This window comes from Clarias gariepinus, chromosome 23, assembly GCF_024256425.1.
Source record: "Clarias gariepinus isolate MV-2021 ecotype Netherlands chromosome 23, CGAR_prim_01v2, whole genome shotgun sequence".
Classification (NCBI taxonomy): Eukaryota; Metazoa; Chordata; class Actinopteri; order Siluriformes; family Clariidae; genus Clarias; species Clarias gariepinus.
In genome coordinates, this window is record NC_071122.1 from 24,557,758 (window position 1) to 24,572,500 (window position 14,743).

Sequence of the window (14,743 nt, forward strand, 5' to 3'; positions counted from 1 at the left end):
CCAGCGAGGACCTCGGGGCGCTGGGGTTACCCCTGGGATGATCAGAGCACCCCTGGGAACCCACAAGATGTTTCTATGGTTTGTTTACGAATTAATTGTTTATATGTGATGATATACTTTGATTGGCAGCAGGTTGGTTTAGTGGTTGGCCCCGTCGCCTCGCACCTCCAGGGTCCGTGTTCAATTCCCACCTCGGGGTCTGTATGCATGGAGTTTGCATGTTCTCTCCCCGTGCATGTTGGGTTTCCTTCCACAGTCCAAAGCAATGCAGATTAAGCTAATTGGTTCCCAAATTGGCTGTGGAGTCTGAATGAGTGCGTGCGCCCAGTGTACCTCAACTCATGCCCTAAGTCTCCTGGGAGGGGCTCCAGGCCCCCATGACCCTGAATACAGGATAACGCAGTATAGACGATGAGTGAGAGGGTGAGAGAGTGAGTGATATACTATAATTGATCATTTTTTAAATACATACATACACTTATTAAAATAAACTGATTATTTTTAGACTAAAAACACAAAGCCAACAAAGTGATCGCAGGCGATTCTGGAGTCTGACGGAGCCCGAGGCGAACATTTGCAGGACGGCCTCTCCACCAGCGTCACTCACCATTCTCTCCTATAAAATATAAGTGAGTTTCTCAGCCCTTTGATGCCCCCTAGTGGCCGGTTGACAAGTGACGCCTCTGCAAGTGATCTGATTCAGAGCACATGGCAACTTTAAACCTAACCTTCTCATCTTGTTAGCCAGAACGCATCGTCTCTTGTAAATCAGGACGCATTAGTCTGTTACTCAACTCAGTGCTTTGCTTTGAAGACGTCTAATGTAAGACTTGTGTCGTCTCTTATGAATTTGATGCCTTTGAAGCTCGAGACGTACATTCTGTCTTTCCTGCTAAGCCAAACTCGTTCATATATCATCAGGGCTGTGGAATGAGGGACTATCGATTTATTAGTCAAGGTGGTGCTGAGCTTGTGATCTCTAAATCTGAAACGTGTCTGTGTGTGTTTGTGTGTGTGTGTGTGCGTGTGTGTTGCTTGATGCTTGTGTCTAAGCCCTGGAAGTGGCACATAAGTGTATGAAATTTTATATACAGATGCATTGCACTTTACAGAGCGGTTACTGCTTATGTGTGGACGCATATATGTGTGTATGTATGTGTCTGCGCGCGTGTGTGTGTGTGTGTGTGTGTGGACGTACCACGAATGCACAAAGCATGTAGAATGTAATGAAGTAGATAATTGCGAAGCTGCTGCCGCAGGTCATCTCCTCCCCGGGGTTATAGTCCGACTCTGGGTCACAGAGTTTCCCGGGCATACACGCCAGCATGATCTCCTGCCACGCCTCGCCCGTGGCACATCTAAACACACACACACACGTAAACAACACTCTTAACATGAACATTATGGATACACAGTTGAGTCAGCTGATTTTCTGTGTTTAGCGTACATTACAAAAAAAATAAAAAATGTGCTGACCTAAAGAGCAGAAGCACGGCTTGTGGGAAAGTCTGGAAGTTGTTGTTCCGGTTGTTCTGTGTTCCATCCACCATGGCTACCTTCCCAAATATCTGTAACACACACATGAACGGAACAGCAGAACAGCTGAGAAGCTCAAATCCGAAATCCGATGATGCTTATGGTTCAGGATTAAAAGCTCCAGAGTGAATGAAAGCGTGGGCAGAAAGTTTCTAGACCATCACACAGGATATTTTGTCTAAATCGGGTTTGTCAGTGTGCGTCCATGAATGAAAAAAGTGGCTCACCTGCATGCCGATGACGGCGTAGATGAAGAACAGCATGGCGATCAGCAGAGCGACGTACGGCAACGCCTGCGTGCAGCACCAACAAGCCCAGTGAGAAACACACACCTTTGGACATGGTGATTTTTTTCCCCCTCTTGTTTCCCTTGTTTATTTTTTTTAGCATGACTGACCTGGAAGGACTTGATGAAGGTCCAGAGCAGGGTGCGAATCCCCTCCCCCCTGTTGAGCAGCTTGACCAATCGCATCACTCTGAACAGCCGAAAGAAGGTGATGGAGATGCGAGAGCTTTCTTCTGTGTTCTGCAGGGGGCGGAGTCGAGCGTTAATTAAATGATCGGAGAAATCACAAAGCACCTGGCTGTGCTTTAGCGACCTGGCCAGAAGGGGGCGCTAACATACTAATGCTGCAGAATTTCTGAGTCGTCTTTATGTACGTATTTACATCAGAACTCTAAGATTTTGGACTTAAATCGGGATATAAGCAGGAGTTTGTCACGTATCTAAGCGCTGGCCAGAACTGCAGCATCGCCAGGCACCTGCGGCACGACTTAACCCTTATAAACAGGAAGAGGAAGTAGGAGGGAGGAGCATGCTGGATTCAAAATAACCCGGCCATACTTAACCACTTCGGCACAAGCATGGCTCTCTAAACCTGGCGTCACTGCATGCGAACCTCCCGGACCCGAAGCGCCCCGTGGGTCAAAGGTTAACCTGAGGTCACATCCTTACCTGTCCTGACCCTGCAGCGAGGGGGTCAACATCATGCAGCAGTGTCAGCACGACAAACGTGACACACACACACACACACACACTCTCACACACACGCGCTGACACGTTTGCTTGACACTTTTCCATTACTGAACCAAAAAAACTGCAAAAACATGAAGGCAAACCCAAAGACAGAGCAAACTGAAACTTAAACTAAAGAAAAAAGGGGAAAAAAAAGGAAACTTAACCAACAGCGAACCAAACGGCAAACGCATGAGGAGGAAATGAGGTAGAAGAAAGAGGGGCGGAGCTATCAGAAAGAGCTTATTGTAAAAATAAATAAATAAAAAAAGATATAAAGTCAGAACAGGATCTGAACGGAAACCTGACACAAGAAGGTGTTATATACTTAGAGGTGAGGCCCAGTAGGGGGCAGAGTATCTTACCCCCGACTCATCCACCTGAGGAGGCTCTGTCGGCTTTAAAATTAAAGAGCTGCATTAATCACTTACACACACACACACACACACACACCTCTTAACACACTTCCTAAACTATAACACACACTCAGAGAAGCTCATTTATGAGAAGCAGCTGCGTAAAATTGGCAAATCGGGGAAATAAGAACTTGCTACAGGTTCACACCGGCATCACAGCCGACACACTCGCACCCCAGTGCTGACGATATCATCAGGGTGAAGTGACCTCAGCGGGGATAAACTTATACAAGGTAGTCCTTTAATGATAAACTTAAATAACAATAGAAATTTGGTACATTTAAAAAAACAAACAAGAAAAAAGCAAATAAAACATAAGGAAGACTAAAAAGAACAACATGTTTAAAGCCACAGAAGATTCACACACTTTATCTCTTTATGATATTTTCCATTTATTCCTTTATTTCCTTTTAATTTAGCAAATTATAACAGCAACATTTGTAAAAAGTTCAGAGGTGTGTTAGTGTTGAAGCAAAGACTTAGAAAGAGTCGCACTTAAAGGGATAGTTCAGGTGTTCTAGTTCAAATAACAAGATACACCTGGATTTAGCTCAGTAGGACGGCAGAAGCTTCACTTTGGAATGCATTTTTGCATGGAACGAGGGTTGTGGAATTTGGCCCCCATTATCACATTGTACTCACGATCCGGGTGACAAACGTCGGTGTGTAGAGCAGGAAAACATGGAACCGCCAAGACGAGTGAGACGTTCAGGTACTGTACGGTGCATGGAAGGTTGTGCGTCATGCTTCGAAACGTAACTAGCATCAACTAAACTAGCATCAATTACAAAGCAGCGCTGTGCGTTCGTGTCAGTCGCGCTGACTAGCATGTTTTAGCTCGCTCGTATTCTTACACCCCCAGACGTGTTCTTGGTGTTCCTGTGCTGCCGTTTCAATCATCTCAGGTCTGTTCAGCAATGAGTTATGAAGCACAGACAGTTCCTGTGTGAAGGATTAGAATGTGTTGTCTTTGGGTGCCGTGAACTTTTTTCACTTTAAACATTCACAGTTGTGTACTGCAACAACTCTAACACACCTGTGTGCTCTGACGAGGTAAACGTCGGTAAACGTCGAGGTATCGGTGCTAAAAAGTGTCTCGTCTAGATGAAAAAATACATTTTCAGATAGAATTATATTGCACTATTCTTTATAATACTTAATGCTTCTTATCTCCTTATTCATGCTTCCTTTTTTGTAAAAATGCATACACATTAATATTTTTATCAGATAAAAAGAAACACATTTGCTGAATATAATTTCATGCCCTTTTATGTTTTAATGTTTTCAATAATCTTTCAATAATGTTAATTGTCATTTAGATAAAACTCGGCCAATTTGGATTTCACATGAAAAGACATAAACCTGAAAAGGTGTGTTATTCTAAAATGCTAAATTGTTAAGATATTACAACATGAATTTGACATGGTTACGGACACTACAGATTTTTTGCTTTTTAAGTTACCAAAAAAACTATTTATGCAACAGTTTTTACAGGTCATATACTTCTAGAAGCTTACTCCAATTTTACTATCAATAATCATAAAGAAATATGAAACCATTTTAAATGATTATTGTTTAAAGCGAGACAGTATATCGATGAGAAAAAGCTATTTTTTGGGGCACATTTAAAAATCATCTCTCCAAAACTGCTGAATTTACTGCAATGACTTAATTTTTTTTTTTTTTTAGAAACAAAGGTTGGTCACTTCTAAGTTGCAAACCCACACACCCTTCCTGTATAACAAAAAAAATAAATCAGCACTAATACTGTGTTTTGATTGTTTTGTGCTTTTTGTTGTAAGTGCTTGTTTTGGGGCGTGATCATTATTAGGACCATAATGCATCAGTGCTCTGTACTTGGAAGTGACCTGTGCTAGAAACTCGACAGCTTACGGTACCTAAAACCACCAGATTCACTTACATCCCTCTATATTTCATTGTTCTGCTTTTAAACTTGCGCTTTGAGTTCAGCAGCAGATGAGGGCGAGTAGCGAGCACGTCCTGGAGTGTTTCCCCCCCACCGAATATAATTCCCATCTCCTTTCAGACGGAACTTAAACCCCGGACATTCTCCAGTAATAATTCAATCACTCGACCTCCCCGTGTGAAACTGATCCGGTCCGAACAGCGCTGTAGTAAATATGGCCCGTTGTGGGAACAGAGTATCAGCAGAACCTTGGCGAAAAAACTGTACAATGTTAAGTACAGGTAAAGCCCAGTACGAAAGAAAGTGTCTTACCGCAATCTCTTCCCCTTCTGCCGGCTTTAAAATGAAAGAGTTGGGTTAATCACTCATTATTCACACACACCTTTAAAACATTTAAACACCATTTACAGTTTGGGGAAAACTTACATCCATTACACTTCTATTCCTAAAGAGAGAATATAACATCTCAATGCGACCCGCACAACTCTCACAACTCTCACAACCCTCAGCGTGGACTCATGTGTGTGTCGGCGGTCCTGAGATGCTCAGAGTGTGTGTCAGAACCTGCTGAACCCAACCGTGAACCAACATCACTCTCGTAACCATTATATCAGACATTTGTAAACTTGTACAGAGTCATGTGTCCCTCTGCCACCGCCATGCAGTCAAACATACATACGCACACAACCGCGCGCACACACACACACACACACACACACACACACGCACACGGATGTACAAACAAACAAAGTAAAGAGTGTAGTACGAAAATGAAAACAAAAGGGTTAGGGTTAAGCAAAAGCTGGCCTGAGGAAACGAGATGATCGGGCTCCAGACAGTTGAGGCTGTTCTCACCTAAACCCTTCTCTCTACGCGTTGAGGATCGAAGTGTCTACTTACAAGATCTGTTTTAAGGTATTGATTTTAGCAAAGCATAAGGAGGATCCGACTCGCTCGCTCACACACTCACATTTCAATAGATATAGCAACCTCGGCGAACAAACTGAATCCGCTCCGCCACAAGTTTTTGCAGTTTTGTCCTATTGATTGCATGTCCATTCTTTACACGAGAAAAATTAAACATGTTTCATATGCTTCATATGCGGCCCTTACAGAAGCTCATGGACCCTGTGTGGTCACCTAACACCACGTAGGGTGTTAAGGCAAAATATTGTATTGTAAAAAGCATTGTCCCATAGGAAATGATGTAAATGCAGATAATCCGGTTCAGCCACCCAAAAATATTTCCAATATTACCAATTTCCAACAAAATAATCATATTTCTGCATATAAAACACTTAAAACATTTAGAAAAGACAAAATGAAAAGTTTAATTTATGATTCCTCTCAACACCGGCCGCTTTAAAAACCAATCTGAAAGCGGCTCCCTTTTCTTCTTGCTACCGTCCTTGATGACATTCTTGGGACCCATGGTGCTACATCTTCACTAAATTTTACACAAAATGCAAACAAGTTTTTAACGGTTTGGTTTGTTCACTTGTACTGTATGCCAAAAATGCTTCATATGCCGCCTTCGTATCTTCTTGCAAAATTTGACTCCATATCCCGAGGTTCCACTGTATTAGGTTTACCACTGTCCACAAGGGGGAGCTGTTACAGGAGTAGCTTTTGTGCGTAATATAAGCAGGGACACAGCTGCAAGAATGGCTGTGAAAAAAATGGTGTCTGAAAAATGTGGGTGTGTGAACACCGTACACAATTTTAAACCAAAAAAATAGTCTGATGTGTTTAGCACGTCTTGAGCTTTAAATTTTTTATTCTAATAGGCTAAAATAACATTAACCTAGCGACAATCTCATGCAGCTGTTTCAGTAATTTAATTCATTATTTTTCCTTTTAGCCACTCCTGCTGTTATAATGTCCCAGAGTTGTACGAATGAGATCCCCTCTCCCATGCTCTTGTAAATGCCTTTCTACAATCACATTTCCTTTAGTTCCTGGTAGTGGGTGCGAGCTGAGCCGTAGGGACGCGCTGGAAAATGTGCACGGATTACTGGAGCATGTAGCAGGAGCATGCACGTAGCATTCAATAGCACTTTGGTGCTGTAGCATCTTCATGTGTGGTGGAAGGAGAGCTGCATCCGAGCTGCCTCCGGGGGGAGCTCTCGCCGCTCTCACAGAAAGAGGGAATGAAGGAACGGAACGGAGTCGTCATGCAGCCTAGCTTGAGTCTACACACCTGCTCTACCCATGATCCCTTTCTCTCTGTCTGTTCTGAGCCCTAACAGCTCACAGAAAACAGAGACAGACACAATCACACGCCAGACACACAACCAACATGATCTCTATCGCACCAAGGCCTCAGCACTCCAGTGCACACTCACGCTTTCATTTACAGTACGTACAGCGGGTTGGAAAACATTTATGATACTGTTCATGTTCCTCATCTTCTATGTCTTTTTTTTGTTTTGGTTTCATGCTTGTCTCCTCTTCTTATGCCATTGAGCTGTTCCCCACAAAAGAAGGCCTGTTCTGTGTTTGTTCTAAAAAAAAATAATAATTCTGGTTTGTCACACTCAAACCACCAGATGGCACTATATCACTAACTGTAAATAAATGTTGGCTAATCAGAAGTCTGATATCAAGTAGGTCGTCAAACACAGGAGAGACGGTGCATGTGGTGGACTCACTCACTCATCGTCTGCACCACATCGAAGCCCATCCCAGGAGACTTAGGGCACGAAGCGGGCAACACTCTGGACAGAGTGCCAATCCATCGCAGGGCACACACACAAAACGGGAAATTTAGGAATGCCAATTAGCCTAACCTAACTTAATGCACACAGAACCGAACCTGGCTGGGAATCGAACCCAGACCCTAACCACTAAGCCATCTAACCACTAACAGAGCACTAAGCCATCGTGTCGCCTGGTGGATGCCCTTACAAGTCAAAAACACACTTCACAGTTCATCTTCACCGTGGAAGGAGTCTTTCAAAAAGCTGCAGAGCATGGATAAACCCAGATTATTAGTGATGTTTTGGGATTTGACATCCTGCTTCTCGCTAAAGCACATTAAAGTCTGGTGGAAAAACTGATTTAGAAAACATCTGGCACCAAAACACATCTTGGCTGTTTGACTCCATCTAGAGACTCCATCTAGTGTGCACTTGCAGTTCTTTCCCCTGAGCACCGTGATGTTGTGATCAGACAGCGTGCCCACTACACTGAGCTCATGATGTGGCGCCCTCAGACTCTCCCCTGTCTCTGTAAGTCTGTCTCTGTAACTCTGTTACTGTAACTGGACGCGGTCGGCGCCAGGACCAGCTTTGAACCCGCAGCCACTCTGTCTGGAGATGAATGAACTGATGGACTGATGGAAAGAAAGCAGAAACAAACTTCACACGGACTAACCGTAGAATGAAGGAGGTGATCGAGCGCCATCTGCAGAATGTGAACTAATGTTAGCATATGGCGTGGCAAACCACATTTCCCAGCATGCAGTGGGTTTACATGGCACGCGTACACATAGATATAGGTGCTGCTAGGTCTGTTAATGAGCGTAGAGCCAATTAGGATGTCAAATGGAGCTCATAGTAACAGATCTAGTAGTTTTATATCAATGGCTGCATCACACAGAATAACAGCAAGTCACAAATAACAACGAGCGAAGGATGAAACGACGCCTTAAACAAACAAATCATTAGAATATAGTATTTTCCAGACTATAAGACACTTACTTCCAAATTCTGTCTGATTAAAAACAAACAAACAAACAAAAAAACACTAGTTAAACTTTAAGTAACTGCTGTAAGCTATAAGTAATAATAAATGCAAAACTTTATACAGGCTTATAGTCTGCAAAATAAGGAATTATATATAAATTTCGATGCAATTAAAGTATTAAAATGTGAAATGAACTTTGATAAAACTTTGATAAGTGCACGTCACCCTAGACCAGCGGTGTGCAAGCTTTCCCGCAAAGGGCCGGCGCGGCCGCAGGTTTTCATTCCAGCCAATGACGAGCCACGCCCCGATTTCACCTGTTTAATCGTTCCGCGTCGGACCACATCGGTGTGGACTGAAAACCTGGCGGAACGCCGCGCTGGCCCTGCGCGGATCAGACTGCACACCCCTGCCTTCGACAGATGAAGAAAAGAAACGTGTACTGACATGAACGCACAAACGCATACACAGGACACACACATATACACATACACACATACAGTACACTCATACACATCTACTGTACACAGGGACACAGACTCACAGGCTCGGTCCGACACCAATGATACACATAAAGTGCACGAGCACACGTATAAACACCTACAGGAACATACACATGTGGACACTGACAAATGGGAACTCCAGAGAGACAGCGTTGCAGCTCAGACAGCTGTACACAGTGTGTGTGTGTGTGTGTGTGTGTGTGTGTGAGAGAGAGAGGGAGTGTGTATGCAAGTTGTTGCTCTGTTTTCTGTCATGGAGGAAAAACCCTCTATGCGTGGAGTGCTCCACCTCTCCACCTCTCCACCTCTTCACCTCTCCGCTCCATCTTTTTCTCCTGTTTTTATACGCTCTCACACTATCGACTAATCTCGATATGAGGGTCGCTCTGACGGTTGATAATATAAGCCATAGCGTGAAGGTTGCCGGACTTGTTTTTATTTTTCTCTCTGTGTTTATTAGCAACTTGCAATCCAAATCCATGCATACTGCCATGAAAGCAGCCTCACATACAATGAACATCACTGAGAAACACGGCACTGCTAACAGACCAGAACTAAACCCAACAACGTTCTACTTGAATAATGTTAATTTTAGAGTTGAGTCGAGAAAAAAAAGATTCCGGTTACGTACAGCGATTCTTTGGTCTGGAGATTAAATCGTTCTATTTTGTTCCTGTTTATTTTCCTACTTATTTGCAAGGAAATGCTTGCAGAAGAATAATTGTTGTCTTTACTTCTCATAACGCCATGATGCAGTGATATTTTTAGGTCATTAAACAGAGAAGATCTCAGACTCTCACACCCCTAATGAGCAGAGATTCAACAGCGCTGGAACTGAAAGTTCCTCTCCGCCTCTCTCTGTGAAACCGTTATCCCATAAACGAACTCAGAGCTGGTGTTTATCGACTGTACGCTCACACCGAAGTTGTGAAGGTGGTGTTGAGGAGAGGTGGAGTATTTCCACCAGGTGTGTGATCAGAAAGCATCCGGCACCGGTGTAGCATGAGGGCGGGAGAGCGGAGGAACATCCACATCTGGACTTAACACGACTGGCCCGGATAAGTCGAGATTTGTTAAGTCCAGGTGCGGCAGTGTTGATTTAGCCGCTGCACCATCAGCTCGACAGCCAGACCTGAGTTTAGGTAGACCGGAACGCATCAAAAGTAAAGAGTTTGCTGATCTTCAGGTGACACGCATCGGACGTTTAGAGCAGGTGTGTTAATGTGAGATCTGTAAAGCGTCTGGTGCTACAGATAACACATCACTGAGACCTCATCGATACTTTTGTGTGTGTGTGTGTGTGTGTGAGTGAGAGAGCGATTAAAAACAAATTTAACCTCACAAAAATGATTTAAAGTGTTTAAGAGAATCAATCAAATCAACAACAATAGAAAACACGTCTCGCCATACTTGCCTTCAACAGTTTCTATGGAAACAGAATAAATAACAGTTAGGCCAGCTGTACTACGGATATGTCACACGATCACGATCCCATCCTTCTCAAACAAGCACACACACACCCCAATACCCCACACACATACCCCAATACCGGGAAGATTTATTCCCCCCCCCCCACAACCACCACTCTTATCTTTCAGTATATTTGAGATTAAGGGGGAGAAAGTTCACATGTTACTGTTCGAAACTGTAGTCAGGAATCAGAGCAGTTACAGACAGCAGTGTTTACAAAACCTCGCAAAAAATCAGTGGGGACAGAGACAAGGTTACGATGGTCTAATGTCACAAAAGCTAACACTCTACAACGTGGAATTCCATAGGAAGAGACACCCTCATTCTAATGCCTTATCGTTACTATGGTAACAGCCCACGAGCAGGGACTCGCACTACAGACGCCTCACTGACAGGAAGCAGATGGGTAAAGTGTCAGTATGGTGGTCTCCTCTACGGAGACGTTTCTGTATGATGGACTGAGTGGAAGGAGTCTCCAGTGTCAGCACCTTGTAACTGAGTGGTTAGGCTTAGCGTGAAGTTTTTCCCGACAGCTTCATGACAGATGAGTTTATTTTTGTTTTTGTAGTGTCAAAATGGATTAACTTCAAAAAACTAAATACGGTTGATGATGGAACAAGTGTTAATAGCATGTAACTAGAAATGGTTAAAAAGCAGGAAGTTCTGTTCACCCACTCACTAAAACATTCTCTATAGCGTGATCCTATATAGCGCTTTCCCACATTCCCAAATTCAATCCCAAAAGAAGTTTTAGATCTTAAAACCTAGATGGATCGTCAGGAACTTCTCCAGAGGGAGGTCACTTCAAGTGAAAACCAAAACCTGGGAATTTTAATATTTAGTCCTTGACAAAAAAATTGTTAGAAAAGTTAATTTACTAAATAGTAAGGCTGACCATGCCTGCTGAACTAGCAAATAGTACTCTCGGATTAGATACTACACTGCGTAAGGTTTATTTTAGAAGGTTGTAATAGGGTCATAGCTTCAGTCGTTACAGTAATGAAATCCAAAACACCGTGATCCAGGAGGATCCATTGTGATTCTGTCTCGCTCTCCCTGCCCCCTGGACCTGTCTGACTCGTCCTGGTGTCCCGCTTCTGGTTGGAGATCTCGTGGTCTGTTTCGGATGCGTGTGGTGACTGGCAACCACGAAGATGGTCCTGGTCTCGGCTGATGCAGACAGCTGTTCTCTGAGGACTTGTGACTCTGGTCGCTCGAGCCTCCAACAACGAACTGGACTCCATATGAACTTCTCCACATCTGCTGTTATACTGAACTTTCAGCCTCCTAACACACAGTATGAGTGCTCTCCGTTATCACCCAGATGAGGATGGGTTCCTTGTTGAGTCTGGTTCCTCTCAAGGCTTGCTCATCAGTTTTAATTTATACATATTTCACTTCTATTATTTTTGATTCTGTTAAGCTCCTTTGCATCAGTGACTATTGTTAATAGTGGGATATTAATAGTATAGAATAGAATTGAATTGAAGAACCTAGCACCTCTTGCCAATTCAGAACGAGTTGTGAGTTGTGTCAGGTACTGGTAACAGTTGGTTTTTAAATCCTGACACTTCTCAGACAGTAACGCATGAGTTCGTACCCAAAAAACAGTCATGATATTTAAAGAATGTTCTATACCAACGTCAATATGTATTGTGTAAAATAATAATAAATGTCCCCAGAGATTTCTTGCAAGGTTTCTAATCTAAGAGAAGCGAAGTTGTTCATACTTACATTGGCTTCAGTGATAGCAATATCTACGACGCTACCGACTACAATTAAGGCATCAAACGTGTTCCAAGCATCAGTGAAATAATGCTGTTAATGCAAAAATCAAAACACCACAAGGGGAGGAAGGGAGGGTCAGGGTACATGAGTGGAAAGAGAAAGAAGAAAGGGAAGGGTATGGAAGACACAAGAGGATAAGAGAGAGAGAGGAAAACAGAAATTAGCACACCATAGTAAAGGAAGATCATGTTCAAGTCCAAAAGTTACGTAAAAGAAACGTCCTGGCTCAAGAAAAAGTGCTGCGACAGATCGGAGGAACACGTGACCTCCACCCAAAGTAGAGATGAAGGAAGGAATAGGAAGAGGAGGAGCAGGAGGCGGGGCCAGGGGCTGGGCTTACTTACATCAGCCTCAGTGAGCGCAATGTCAACTATACTGCCGATCACCACCAGAGCATCGAACAGGTTCCAGGGGTCTTCAAGGTAACCCTTAGACAGGCGGCAGGGGGGTGGGGGTGGGTGGGGTGTTAGCTATGACTATTAGACATGTAGCAGCTCGTCACTCCACTCATGAACTGCTTTTCTACTGCATATCATCAACGAATAGACACTCTTGCGCGTCAAAATTCACACTCAGCGCGTGAATTTTGGATTTTAATGCTTACTAGGTTCCAAAATGGAAAGCATCGTGCATTATGCATTAGACGTGTAAATCCTACACTAGTGATGCCCAGTCACACTCGCACACTACCCAAGCAGCGCTCTCTGATTGGAGGAAAACGTCTTCATTGGAGATGCATCAAGAATGTGAGTATTTTGGTACTTATGCAGTAGATACACAGATGATATTGAAATGTGGCGACCAACAAAGCGTTAATCGCTCAACGCATCTTATTTAGCTCGCTTTAGGGTTCTCACTTTAGGTACCAAGAAGAGCATCTGTGTGTGTGTGTGTTCATATATTTAAGCTACTGTGCTCGTTCTCTCTAACAGTACCGGGCTGCTTTCGATTTCTTTCACCTTGTCAGAAGGACGACTAGTTAAATGGAGGGTGTGGTGTCTGGACGAGTGAAGAACAATGTGTAGACTGATGCATCCCTGTAAATTATGATTATATTATTAGCTGTTGTTGACCTGGTGTGTCGTGTACATGTGAGTAAGACAGGGCATCACCGTCCTACACTTTGGAACTGTGTAATAAACTATGCAACATGCAGCTCTGTATCTTCCAATACAGGACGGAGAGAATGTGTTCGAACACTGCACACCACACTTAACCGTTTTCCATCGGCACGGTGTCGCTGCTGGATCCAGAGCCGGTGCTTCATCCAGAACCATACCACGTGTTTTAGTGTTTTTTATTACTATTATTATTATTATTATTATTATTATTAATAATAATAATATATATATATTTTTTTTGCTTTTTCCCTGAGCTCAGTTTTCGCTCAGTTCCAGAACTGACTATTGCACACAATATCTCCGACCCAAATGATTCTCTAGATGAACACAGCAGCAACATCATAATGTGACACTTCATATTACACAATGGCTATGTTTACATTACAAGCCACGTTGTTTACATCAGATTTCTTTTTGTTGGTCAGATCGGATATGTGTGTCATGACGGTTCACATTCATAATTCCACAAAAATAGACTTGCTCTGGAGGACGGCGAGCAGTTCGTAAGCTGTATTAGTTGAGGTCCAGCAGAAGGAAGAACGCCAGATGCGTCACTTTAGCGGTTTCAGCAGCTGTTGGTGGAACTGCTATTATGCGAAGTCACATGAAGTCATATGAAGTCCCAACCGCCTGTTATCATTTAAGTCACACGGCCGCATATCGGATATACATCCGATCCAGGACCACATGTGAAAAGTGACTCAGATCTGATCTGTAAAACAACAGATTGTGCGCTCAGACAGCCATCAAAAATGTCTGATTAGGGAAAAACATTTGATCCTGAGTCGCTTCTTGTGCAAGTTACAGTACATCTAGACTGGACATTTCACATTGATAACACCAGAGGGCACCCTTCATAACACCAGAGGGCACCCTTCATAACACCAGAGGGCGCTCTTCCTGGAAGCGGGCCCTTTCTTGGTTACTCTCTAAGAGTCATGTTTCTGTTGTCACTGAAGCTCGCCACATCTGTTTGTTTGTTTGTTGTTTTTTGCCTTGTCCTTCTGTCTAGACGCTCATCTTGAGTTTGGGTAGTCTGACCTGTTGATCTGTCTGTGGTTACGTGAGTTTGAGTGCTCTGGTGTGATTTACTTTGACAATTCCTATCTAAAACAACCTGCTGCACACTGATGTCTCCTTAAAAGCGCTTGCCTGACACGTCCTGACTCGTGCTTGTACCTTTCAAACCCTGCAGTTTTTACACATTTTCTCTTTTTTTTTTACTATTAATTCCAAAACCTGTTTATCTCATAAAGAATATCTCATTATCTCATCATTGT

The 14,743-nt window shown here is 43.3% G+C and overlaps 1 protein-coding gene across 1 annotated transcript in view; it reads right to left on the reverse strand.

The window, feature by feature from the left end:
- The window catches only part of cacna1da (calcium channel, voltage-dependent, L type, alpha 1D subunit, a), a 98,542-nt gene that overhangs the window by 16,753 nt on the left and 67,046 nt on the right, over positions 1 to 14,743 (reverse strand). The window contains exons 30-34 of the mRNA XM_053484197.1: positions 12,289 to 12,372; positions 1,934 to 2,062; positions 1,764 to 1,829; positions 1,477 to 1,568; positions 1,199 to 1,358 (exon numbers count right to left, since the gene is read on the reverse strand). Coding sequence (XP_053340172.1) covers positions 1,199 to 1,358; positions 1,477 to 1,568; positions 1,764 to 1,829; positions 1,934 to 2,062; positions 12,289 to 12,372 — 531 coding nt within the window. The remainder of the gene's footprint in view (positions 1 to 1,198; positions 1,359 to 1,476; positions 1,569 to 1,763; positions 1,830 to 1,933; positions 2,063 to 12,288; positions 12,373 to 14,743) is intronic.